Source organism: Epinephelus lanceolatus, chromosome 12 (genome assembly GCF_041903045.1).
Source record: "Epinephelus lanceolatus isolate andai-2023 chromosome 12, ASM4190304v1, whole genome shotgun sequence".
Lineage (NCBI taxonomy): Eukaryota > Metazoa > Chordata > Actinopteri > Perciformes > Serranidae > Epinephelus > Epinephelus lanceolatus.
Window position 1 is genome coordinate 30117433 of NC_135745.1, and position 12218 is coordinate 30129650.

The 12218-nt window shown below is 40.6% G+C and overlaps 1 protein-coding gene across 1 annotated transcript in view; it reads left to right on the forward strand.

The window, feature by feature from the left end:
• Nucleotides 1-384: 384 nt before the first annotated feature.
• The window catches only part of LOC117272549 (rap guanine nucleotide exchange factor 4-like), a 34004-nt gene continuing 22170 nt past the window's right edge, over nucleotides 385-12218 (forward strand). Inside the window, exons 1-4 of the mRNA XM_033651536.2 lie at nucleotides 385-720; nucleotides 4941-5083; nucleotides 7913-8001; nucleotides 10172-10318. Coding sequence (XP_033507427.2) covers nucleotides 653-720; nucleotides 4941-5083; nucleotides 7913-8001; nucleotides 10172-10318 — 447 coding nt within the window. The 5' untranslated portion in view covers nucleotides 385-652. The remainder of the gene's footprint in view (nucleotides 721-4940; nucleotides 5084-7912; nucleotides 8002-10171; nucleotides 10319-12218) is intronic.

Here is a 12218-nt window from a genome sequence, read left to right on the forward strand (position 1 = left end):
ATATGTTATCATTTACATTCTTTTTGTTCTCTACAGCATCATATAGTGACACTAGAGCAGCACCTTGGCTAACTGGAGAGGCGTTTGGGCTGGCCAGAACAACAGGGGGGGCACCTGTGCTGCCCTGCCCTGCACCCCCCACCCATGTGCTCACCACTGGTACATGTATCCTTTGAAAGCACCTGTAGTTTCAACCCTGAGTATTGAAGTATTTGACCAAATATACAGTTGAGTTTGTTGATGTCTCTACCTCACATTTCACTACTGACTGTACCCAACAGTAGGCCTAAATATGGCTTATTGTAGGCTTAATATATACCTTGCACCAGCCTACTACTACTGACATGTTGATATATATTCTGTCCTTATTTTTATTTGCCATAATAGGTAGTTATGTCTCCAGTCATTGCACTGCAGTATTTATGTGTGAGCCCTTCAGCTGCCCTCAAGAAGCCCATATAGGCGGACTGACAAGTCATCTGCATGCCATGATTAAGGCAGCAGCAGCAGCAGTCCGTAGTTGTGTGAGGCAGCTCGAAGCAGAGGGGCGGGGAGGGGGCGCAGCCGGAGCTCACATTCATTAACGACCACCGACAACCGGGAAGCCTCCTCCGGTAGCATCACAGCGCTCACCGACACACGACCGGGGAAGATGGTCGCGGTGCAGATGTCCCCCAACTCGTCTCCGTCTGCGGAGTGGATCTGCTGTCTGGATAAAAGGTGGGCGAATTTCACTCCACGAGACACTTCCACGCCACGCATCCACAAACTGTGTTTTCTCAGCCTCTCTTTCATTCATCCGCGTCAACGTGATCAGTCGCAACCGGCGATCGCTGCGTGTGCAGTGTGTGCAATAATATGATACGCCTTGTTTTTAGCACACTGTAGGTTACCGTCATTTACAGTGAATATACAGCGCTAATCCAGTGATGGTAAAGGCTGCGGTGCATGACAATAAACACCCTATTTATTAAAAAGAAAAAGATCCTGTTTGTGTATCTGTACGGTCAAAAAGGCGTTGGTGGCTTCGAGGTTCACTGGGATGTCTCTGCACTGCATGGGCTGTGATAGATGGCTGATGGTTTATGTCTGTGTGCTTAAATCAAATAGCCATACATTTTTAAAATACTACCAAGGCATGTGTGCTGGTGATTTCCTCCAAACAGGGATTAGAGTCAGGGCAGTGCATTGTTATTGTAAATTCTTCCATTTTTGCCACAGTGCTGCATGTGAGGCTGAATTTGTCTTATTTGAATGAACAGGTTTAAATAACTGAACAGCCACTTTACAGATTATTTAATAACAATCCAGAAGCTGTTTTAATCCATACTGTATTCGTCCAGCTAACATTAAAGGTCCCATGCTGCATGCATACTGTGCCAAAAACGCTTAGCATCCAAGGGAGAGGGCTTGAATAAATAAAGACGACGAAAGGGCATCTATACAGTAATTACTGTAGATAATGCTCCTCACACCTAAAACAAACAATGATACATATAACAAGCACCCCACAGCTCACACCCACACATGCTGTAGCCACACACCTCACTATGACACATCCTCATGTTACTATTGGCAACCCGAAGCTACCATCTTGTCTTCTCATCCTCACCTGTAATTATACTGGATGGATGATCTAAATAGATGCGCTGCTATATTTTGTCTTTGATTTAGGTAATTAAGAGTAGGGCTGCAACTTCTCATTAGTATCATATTTTAATATTAATTTACTGATTATTTTCTTGATAGATTAATTGTTTGGTTTTTAAAACAGTGAAAAATGCCTATCATAGCCTGGCATCACATGGATTTTTTTGTCCGACCAACAATCCAGAACCCAAAGATCTTCAATTTTCTATCATAAAACCACCAAATATTCCCATTTGAGAAACTGGAATCACCAAATCTCAGGCATTTTGCTTTAAAAATGAATGAAAATCAAATTAATTGCTCATTTTTCTGTTGATTGACTCATTGATTAGTTGTCTCATTGTTTCCTGGTTGATTGGGTGTAATTTCTCGTTGAACGTGGAGAATTGGGTAACACATGACATAAAATCATTACTGTACTAAAGTGTTTTTACAATTGTTGTCCAATCTGTTTAGAATTAAAATAACAGCACACCACAGGACTGTATGTCTTAGACTAAATGCAGGAGATATGCAGCAGTAGGTGGGTGGGTGTCAGTAAGGGCAGCCAGGGTCGTAAGATTAGACCCGACAGGATCTTATTGTGGAGCACTCAGTGCTCCTCAGCTATGCACCCCCTCATTCAATCAATATCCATCAGTGTGTGTGTTTGGGAGCTTTCATCTACAGTAACTGTTGATGTGAGCAAGTGAGGAGTGCGAGGCGGGGAAAGGGGGGAAGCGAAAAGAAAGACAGAGGTTAAGATACGACTGTCCTTAATATATCTGGCCAAAGACATTTATTGCCAGTGAGTGTGAAGCATGTGAGATAAGATCAGATTTGTTTTGCCCCAGGCAGGTAATAGACGGACCAGTCAACACACACACGCACACACACACACACACACACACATAGCACCGGTCCAGATGCCAGCTGAGGTTTAATATCCCTCTGCTGCAGGAGAATAGAAGCACAAAACATCGTGACCATTTCACACACTTTCAGATGACATTAGAAACAATAAGTCGAAGACAAAAGCAGTTTCCTTAAGAAAAAAGTCTTCTAAGTTTAATCCATTATCTCATACGTACATTATGTAGGTTAATTTGCAGACTGACGAGACTAGATGAGTAATTTGCTGAGTCACTTTTAAATTATAAATTCTTAACTGAGCTGTGCTTATGCTCATTTAATATTCAGCGTTTTTAACAGGATCTCAGATTGTAAGCAGTGATGCAGATGGGTGACCCAAGAGGTACATATGTACATACAATGAGAGGGTATCTCTGACACAGTAACATGATAATCTGCCAGCTTGGGAAATCTTGTTTGTGTTGAGGCTGTTTGACATTTTGCTTGGCTGCCACAAATCAACCTATGATGTATTTGTCTGGAAACAGTGTATTTTTACAGATGGATATTTCCTAAAACAATCTGCAGAACCTTCTGGTGTCTCTCGATTTTCTCTTCAGAATGTTGGTCAATTTGTAAATCCTGCATGCGTGCGCGGGTGTGTGTGTGTGTCTATAATTTGTGGTTGAAAGCTGAGATCTCTGCTGACATGAATAGCAGCGGGGAGGAAGCTGAGGAAGGGAGAAGTCAAGGAGGAGAGACAAAAGGGATGGAGGGAGAGTAAGACAAGGTGAACAGCTCTCAGGTCGCATCCGTCTCACACCAATGAGGGAGGCAGATTCCTTTGGACAGGCAGGGAGCGAGCAAGCACGGGACAACGACAGAGAGAAAGGACAAGGATTCAACCAGGGGGGTTATAACTGACGGATGTTAACAGTTTCACTGTAGACGGATGGGTGAAGGGTGATGCTGGTATTGCCCTTTCAACCCTGCAGAGTTAACCTCCTTGTCTCTCCCAATTGCAGTGTGTGGGAGTCCACCTGTCTAAACCATTAACCGAGCCTACACTGGTATATGACGCCGTGTCGGAGCACCGAGGGCCAATACGCAGGCAGTGGGAGGATGATGGGAGGATGAGTCAGAGACAAAAAAAAAGGGATGAAAAGACAGAGCGAGAGACCCATCTGTAATGGCCCTGAGCTCGTGGCAGATGTTGTGGGACTGGAAGATGTGATGTGCAGTGCAGCCCTTTGGGCTAAGTCTGTGTTTATCTGGGAGTATCGTCCTGGCTACGGAAGACAATCTACTGCAGCTCGGGGCTACAAATATATGTGTGTTTATCTCTGTATGTACATGTGCGTGTGGGTACAGGGGGAGTCATCGCTGCCTGTGAGCTTGCAAAGCAGAAATAAAGGGATAATAATGGAAGGATGGTAAGGGCAGGTGTGTTAGTGGTGGGACTTAATGGATAGAAGGAAGTGCCAGTAATGGAGAGGAGAAAATGGGTAGCTTAAAGAAGAAAGAGGTTCATTTCTTCTTTTCCATCCTGTGTTCCTGAGAGAAACAGGTCTGGAGAGAGGAAAGGAGAAAAATGGATGAGATTAGAAAAATGTTTAGTGGAAGCAGACAAAGAAGAGAGCTGGGAGCGAGGAAAGAGGTGGGAGCTGAAGGAGGAGAGGGGATAGACTGCCTCTCGTCTGTGAAGGAAGAAGCCCACAGTGCATTAGCTATTCTGTATGAACACACACGTGCAAGGATGAGTCACTAGCAAAGGAAAATAAGTGAATGAATGGGGCTAAATGCAGTGTGTGTTACTCTGAGACGTCTTGGCTGTGTGGTTTTTCTCCACCACATTGCAGAGCAGAATGTTTAAGCTCTCAGATCCAACTTCTGTGTCTTCTTGTGTCTGCGCGCCCACGTAGACGTCCAATAATGACGTGCTCCTGTGTGTGTGTTCAGATTTAAGCGTATTAGAAATAGCAGCAGTACAAATGAGATCTTACATCAACACCCTGTGGGGGGTCTGAGCTGAGAGAAGTAACGCCTGCGGGTTTACGCTGTTATCGCTAAGACACCAGGCCGAACAATGAGGCGACGTACTCACACACGCGTGCACACACAAATACACAGATAACACTAAAACAATAAAGCTTTTATCTTAAAGAACAATACCAAGTGATTTTTTTCATGTTTTAGTCCATTAACTGCTAATTGCAAACATTTAACATCACTGTTAACTGCTCTTCAAAGCATACAGTAGATTTTTGATTTATTTCTTGCCTCCACGCAGCAGTGCACATGCTTAAGATAGATAATCCATCACAGTGAACAAGTTCCATCATTCAGTTAATCATTTTGTTTAAAATAGTTTTGCAGTTAATGGACCAAAATATGAAAAACCACTGATATGGTTCTTTAACACCTAATGTTGGACCTAATGATGGTTCTTGTCTGCACAGGCCCTCGGAGCGCTCGGGAGAGGATGTGGACATCATTCTGACCAGATTGAGAGAGGTCAAAGCCTTCCATAGGTTCCCACCTCCGCTCTTACTGCAGATCTGTGCCTGTGCCTTCTATGAGTGCCTGGAGAAAGGCATCACATGTATGTACATGTACACACACATACAGAAACCTACAAATATATCAGTACAGTTGGATTATAAAGTTGCACGGCTGTGGTTTTGTGTACGACAGTAGATGCTTCAGGCTCAGAATAGCTCTCCGTAATAAAGCATTATTATGCAGCATATAGGCAACAGTATATCATCATATGACAGTCGTGCTGCAGAAGATCCTTTTTCTTTTTCTTGAAGGAACAGTTCACCCAGAAATCAAAAATACATATTTATATGTATATACTAGAAAAAGACATTGCTGCAGGTTTTTCAGATGTATTGTTTTGATGCATTGAGCACCACAAGCCGAGTATAATATAAGAATATAAAGGAACTCCTTTATATTTGATAGAAGGCAGACATCTCTATGGCCGATAGCTCAAACACTCTGGCAACTCACACCAAATCAATCTAGACTGATAAACAGTTCTACAGGTAAGATGAAAAATATGCATTTTTGATTTTGGGGTGAACCGTCCCCTTTAAGACTGAAGTTTGAGGCATTGGAATGCAAAGCACTGTGATCATGTTAAATCATGTATACACACCTCTCCACACACGAATTATGCAAGACCCGTTTTTTAAACACATTTGCACAATATGGTTGTCGGCACATTTAATCACTGTCCTGGAGAAATCTCTATGCTTGCAACTCATTTTGGCATTAGTCGATTTATCGCCAAATTACTTTTCAAGTCATTGTTGTATCTGTTACATGTCAGAAAATTGAGTAATTTTTTCTGTTTTTCGGAGTTATTTATTTATTTTTCTGTTTTTTGGTGTAATTTTTTCTGTTTTTCTGAGTAAGTTTTCCCTGTTTTTCATGGTAATTTTTTTCTGGTTTTCAGGATTTTTTTTTTTTTTGCGGGATTTTTTTTTTCTGTTTTTCGTGGTAATTTTTTTTACCTGAAGGAGACGAGATGCTTCAAAATCTTGCGAGAAGCTTCCACCTGGCACCTGCAAGTGACCCCTGCATCCATGGTGACTCCTGCTCATGGATGTATTTTGCATCCGTGCTCCTGCTCCTGGACAGTTTCAACTACGGGATCAGGTTGATCAGTAACAGGTTGTAACAACGTTACCTGACAACTGAAATCATGCCCATACACGTTTGTCAGCTAACGTTGTTACAACCTGTTGCTAACCTAACCTGTTACATTGAGCGATAGGCCTACATGAGAAGGATGCAGTCGAAAACATAGCTAGATTATCATACCCAGTGTGTAACTAATTATGTGCCTTACCCTTATTGATCCCGTAGTTGAAATTGTCTAGGAGCAGGAGCACGGATGCAAAACACATCCATGAGCAGGAGTTACCATGGATGCAGGGGTCACTTGCAGGTGCCAGGTGGGAGCTTCTCGCGAGATTTTGAAGTATCTCGTCTCCTCGTTCAGAAAAAAAAATTATCACGAAAAACAAAAAAAAAAAATTATCACAAAAAAAAAAACAGAAAAAAATACCTCCAAAAACAGGGAAAAAATTACTTAGAAAAACAGAAAATATTACTCAGAAAAACAGAAAAAATTACACCAAAAAACTGAAAAATAAATAAATTACTCCGAAAAACAGAAAAAATTACTCAGAAAAACAGGGTTTTTTTTATTTGTCAAGTGATTGCAATACGCTTCCGTAGATATTCACACTCATATAAAAGAGAGAAATGCTGCAAATCCTCACATTTGAGAAGCTGGAACCAGGGAATGTCTGTTTTCCCCCGAATAAAATGACTTGCAAGATTTTTTTTCTCTGCAGTGAAGTTATCGATAAATAAACCAGCTGTCTTAGCACTAAACCTTTGCAACTACTGTTTGTCGGCATTTCCCTCCTTTTAATTGAGCATAAATAATGAAAGAACATCTCTCTCCTTTTCGGGAAACAGTGATTATTTTCTGATAAATAATTATCCATATAAAGCACAATTGAAGTTGTTAACAGACTGGATTATTCAGCTTACTGATTTTTCAGACCTTTTTGGATTTGTATCACAGTAACATGAGGAAGTTTTATAAAAGAGTTTTTCTCCATTTTTGAGAAGAAGGTTTGTGTGTTTAGAAATATAACCAAAAATACAACCAAATACGAAACCCCACCAAATATTTTAAATGTGTTGTCTCACGGAGTAGGGGTGTTGCGATATGCTGGTATTGATGATGACTGTGATATCTAAAAATAAAATATTGATATAATCTTAATACTGTAATACACATATGATAATATTGTATAAATAATCTTGCAGCTCTTAAATCATTTCTGTGTCTTTCTATTCTAGCTTTATCTCCCGTTCCACGTCCTAACGTTCATATTTTAAGTGTAATTCATTTAGCAAAAAAGATACAAAACACACAATAAATAGTTAAAGATTAATTTGACTGATAGCATTATTACTTTTATTTTCAAAATTTCCACAGATGTCGCACTAATGTCGTTATCATGAATTCTTTTTGCCATGCTGATTGTGAAGTGAAAATCTGATATTGTGCCAACCCTGTCACCTGGAGCAAACCACCGTAAAAGTTTTAGTGTTGGCTATATTAATACATCAGAATCGCAAACCCACATAGATTTGCATTCTGCTTTTGAGGTGGTCTGCCTGGTGAGGAGTGTATGTTTTTGTACATTAGATTTCTTTATTTTATGTTTTTACTGGAGTATCAATTTGGGTGTTGAGAATTGTGGAATTTTACTGGTATTGGTGTCAACTACTAAATTTCTGGTATTGTGCCATGTCTAGAGTAAACTGTTTTTTTTTTTTTTGTTTGTTTCTTTTCTCATATCAGTGCTCTATAAGGTTTAATGTATTTTATTGCCTGCAGTGTTTCGACAGGGAGACATAGGCACCAGCTGGTATGCTGTGTTGTCCGGCTCTCTTGACGTCAAAGTGTCAGAAACAGCCAACCACCAGGTAAGATCAGATTCAAGAGAGTCAGAGTGGTGCTTTATACATAAAATCCTGCTTGGCTTCACCTATGCTGCTGTGCGTCTGTTCTGTGTTTCCTGTAAATCATTTAAATTAGAAATGACTGAACTGAGTCTTGAGTCATGGACATTACGGGGGTGAATTTAGTAATTTTCTTTCTAATTTTTTTAAAGATACAACATTTCTCATGGCTGCCATTTTACTCTTGTTTTTTTTTAATCCTAACCTTCTCTGTCAAGATCCACTTTGCTCTACAAGTGCTCCTCGTTAAAGAGCTGGTGCTGTACGACTCTTCAATGCTGACATTGTTCCAGTACATTAGCTCATGTCTCCCTGCTTAAATATGCCAGAGCAAAGCTGCCACAGCACAGAAAACAAGTCCACTGAGAATTGTGCCTTCAGCTGCATGTTATACCCTTCATGCCAGAGTGTGGAAATAGGGTTATAGTGTACATATAGAGGAGGAGAGTGACGTTTTGTTGGAGAGAGGGAGAGAGGATTTGTTCCCTGTTAAAGATGGAGATAAGAAGCCCTTCTATTGTGAAAAGTCCTTTTCATGTATGTAGCCCTAAAGTGCCATTGGTGGCCTAGTTTCTGTGGCTATATTTGAAATGTCACTTTGGACAGCTGAAAAGGTTTCATAGCATGCTGAATATTTGTCTAAATCAGTGTGGGAGTGTGTGTGTGTGTGTGTGTGTGTGTGTGTGTGTGTTCACGTGTTTGCTTGCCTCTAGCCTGTCCTATTAGATACAGCACCAAGAGATATTTTCCTTACGGGAGACTCAGTTTACCAGTCTCTCATTTTTGAATTTATTTGCATTATTTACCATATATTAATCTGTCTGCTCTTCGTGTCAGTTCATTTCTATGAAGCAAACCTTTTGATATATATTTATGCTACTGCTGTGTAGTGTTTAAGCCTGCAATGATAAGCCGATCGACAGAAAATGAATCAGAAACTATTTGACAGTCGCTTCTAAAATGTGAAGATTTGCTGCTTTCACTTGTCTCAACATGACAGTAAATTTAATATATGTGTGTTTTGGATTGTTGGTTAGACAAAACAAGACATTTGATAACATCACCTTGGACTCTAGAAAATTGTAATGGGTATTTTTACTGTTAGTTGCAACCCCAGCAGCAGCACAGTTGGAAAATTTAGCGACAATCAGAACTAGTATAACTGACCATCACTCCAATGTAAAGACTCATTTTAGCGTACGTAAGCCTTAATGGGAAATTCAGCTTTTTTTTCTGCCTGGACCCTATTTTCCCATGTTTAAGGATGTAAGTGACTAATGGAGACAATGATTTTTGAAAGTGGTCCAATATTGAGTGTGACTGCTGCAGCTGCAAAACAGGCTGCAATGTAGTCACGCGGGGCAATTATGTTTGACAGTTTATGTCCACTAAAAGCCACTGACAGGCTCATATTGTCTGACAACATTATGGAAAGGACCCCAGACCTTTTTACTTAAGAGTGAAATTACTTTTACAATAGAAACAGCTCCAAAATAACCAGACTCCATTTAAGTAGACAGTATTTTTTGTCATTTTAAAACACACTTAAATTGAAGTTGTCAGAAACAAAATAAAACTCAAAAAGGCTGTCTTGATTCATCTTTACATTGTTCCAACAATTGCCACCTGGCTTGGCTGAAATAAATCCTTAATTTTACGCAGTTAGATGTGAAAATATGCTGGGTCTATACATGCTAAAATTACTTTATATTTAAATGGAGTCTGGTGGATTTGTCAGCAGTGATTTGGGGGCTGTTTCTGGTTAAACAAAAAGAATCTTACATTTTAACAAAAAGGTCAGCCACTGCAGGGATCCTTTGCATAATGTTTTCAGATACTTAGAATAACAATATGAGCCTGTCAGTGGCAAAAACAAGCACTTTTAGTGGATATACAATGACGGTGCATAATTGCCTAAGTCGTTACAGTGCAGTCTGTGTCGCTGCTGCCGGCTGCAGCAGTCTCACTGAATACTTTGCCAGTTTCAAACATTGTTGTTTCCATTACTTAGACACCGACACATAGGAAAGTAGGGTCCAGGTTGGACCCTTTAAACTGAAGCATATTATTGACTCCCACACATTGATTCTCTTACAAGCCATAGTTCTAACAAATATATTGTGTTGGTGTGCAGGATGCTGTCACTATCTGTACACTGGGGATCGGGACAGCGTTCGGGGAGTCCATCCTGGACAACACACCACGCCATGCTACCATTGTCAGCAGAGAGACCAGTGAGCTACTCCGCATCGAACAGAGGGAATTCAAGAGCCTCTGGGAGGTGAGAGACAAACTGTATGAGCTGCTGCACTGTATGCAGCTGTGAGTATGAGCTGGAAGTGCATGGTTGAGCATGAACTCTGTCCTGGTAGCGTACCTAAAGCTTTCCACCTTTCCTATTGAAAGTATAATTTCCGGACAGCCTTCCACTGTAATTGTGCCTTTAACCACAAGAGGGCTGTCCACCATAACGGTGCCTCCTGTTCCACCTATTTGATCCATGCCTCAGGTGACACACAACAATAAGCTGATAAAGGCATAGAGAGAGAAAGAGAGAGGAGAGTGCATGTACAATACATGCTTGTGTGTGCTTGTGTGTAGTACTGGATGTTTATTCTTTTCAGAGCTTGCTGTGGCTTTGTGCAGTATTTACAGTATGAGGGTTGATGCACCAAGAGCAATATACCGTCTGTGTTATAGGTTTGGCGTGGGCAGTGTGGTGGGGATCTAAAATTGATAAGTGCAGGGATCCCTTGGTTACTTTTTTATTGTCTGACTCAGATGCACATTGCATCAAAAATATTAGCACTTGCACTTCCGTGAATAAACAGCTGTGTGCGTACGTCTCCTCCTGCGCTCAGGTACTTATGGTTCCATATCAACCCGTGTTGATTAGGTTACACTGGAAAAGATGATGTTAGAAAGTATCCTTAGGCAGTCTGACTAATTGTCATTAAGCTTGTGAAAATGTAGAAAAATACAGTTAAAGCCTTTATTTCACAGCATATTGACAGGTCACTGCAGGAAAAGCACAAGTGTAAATAATAACATTAATGGCTTCATTTCAGTAATTAACATCATTACTCACACATGTGCTTTCCCTGCTGCAACAAGTTAAAGTGGCCTATTCAGATAAAGAATGAGAATAAAACAAATATCTGTTGATATTTATTTGAAGAAATTAATTACATTGAGTTCTAATCATGAATTAATGACATATAGAGCGTGGTGATATCAGTGGTATTTACTTGGAGTACATATGACTTATGAAAATGCAAAAACAATGCAGACAGACTTGATGATGACTCATATCCACAATATTTAAAACCCAGTCAGCAGATATATCGGATATTGCAAACAGGGTCTGTATAAATTTAAAGTTTCAGTACTCAGTGACATGGCTCTGGCCCTGACACTGGCATCTTCTTTGAGAGTTGGCATTGTAGTGGTTTCCTCTCTGTGGGCCTCCTTGTAGAGGTTAGCCTCTCAATTCACTGGGTCCCTCTCAGAGAGGAAGTGCTGGCAGAGCATTGGATTGGTTTTACTGTAGCTTCTCAGCCGGCACTCAGAGACTACAAGTTCCTGCCCCATTGTTTGCTCATGCAGTCTTTTATTTTGTGCTGTCAAATTCCAGAGGGATTCTAAGTTATTTTTGTTTTCTCTCCAGTGTTTTCTTACACACATTATTAGAGTCATATTTAAAGATGTCATAGGGCATTTTATTTCTAATTTTAGGATCATATTGAGGAAAGGGGTCAGGCTCACATTAAAGAAGTGTTTTGAGTGTCTTTCTCAAGGTCTCTTCATCATCCTAAAATTTGAAAATCTGACCTTGTCACCTATGCACCTCATCAGCCGAATACATGAACGAAAAAAGTTGCAAAAAGCCTTTTGTGGCTCCGGAGGGAGCTGTGTGGAATCTAACAAATACTCTCAAGTGATGTCAGTTGTGTCTATGTTAATTTGGGCTGCAAGTTTGAGAAAGAAAGCAATCTGGGGGGGGTAGAGTCAGAAAAAAGCCAGTTAACCAAAGGGTAGTCTCCATTGCGGAAAAATGAAGCCAACAGAGAAGTACTTTAAAAGCTGCAGTTCATGGAATGGTCACTTGAGGCTGGCTCCAGAGGTGAGTCAATCCTCATAGACCCCCATGTTAAAATGTCCCTGTACAGACCAAATATGGA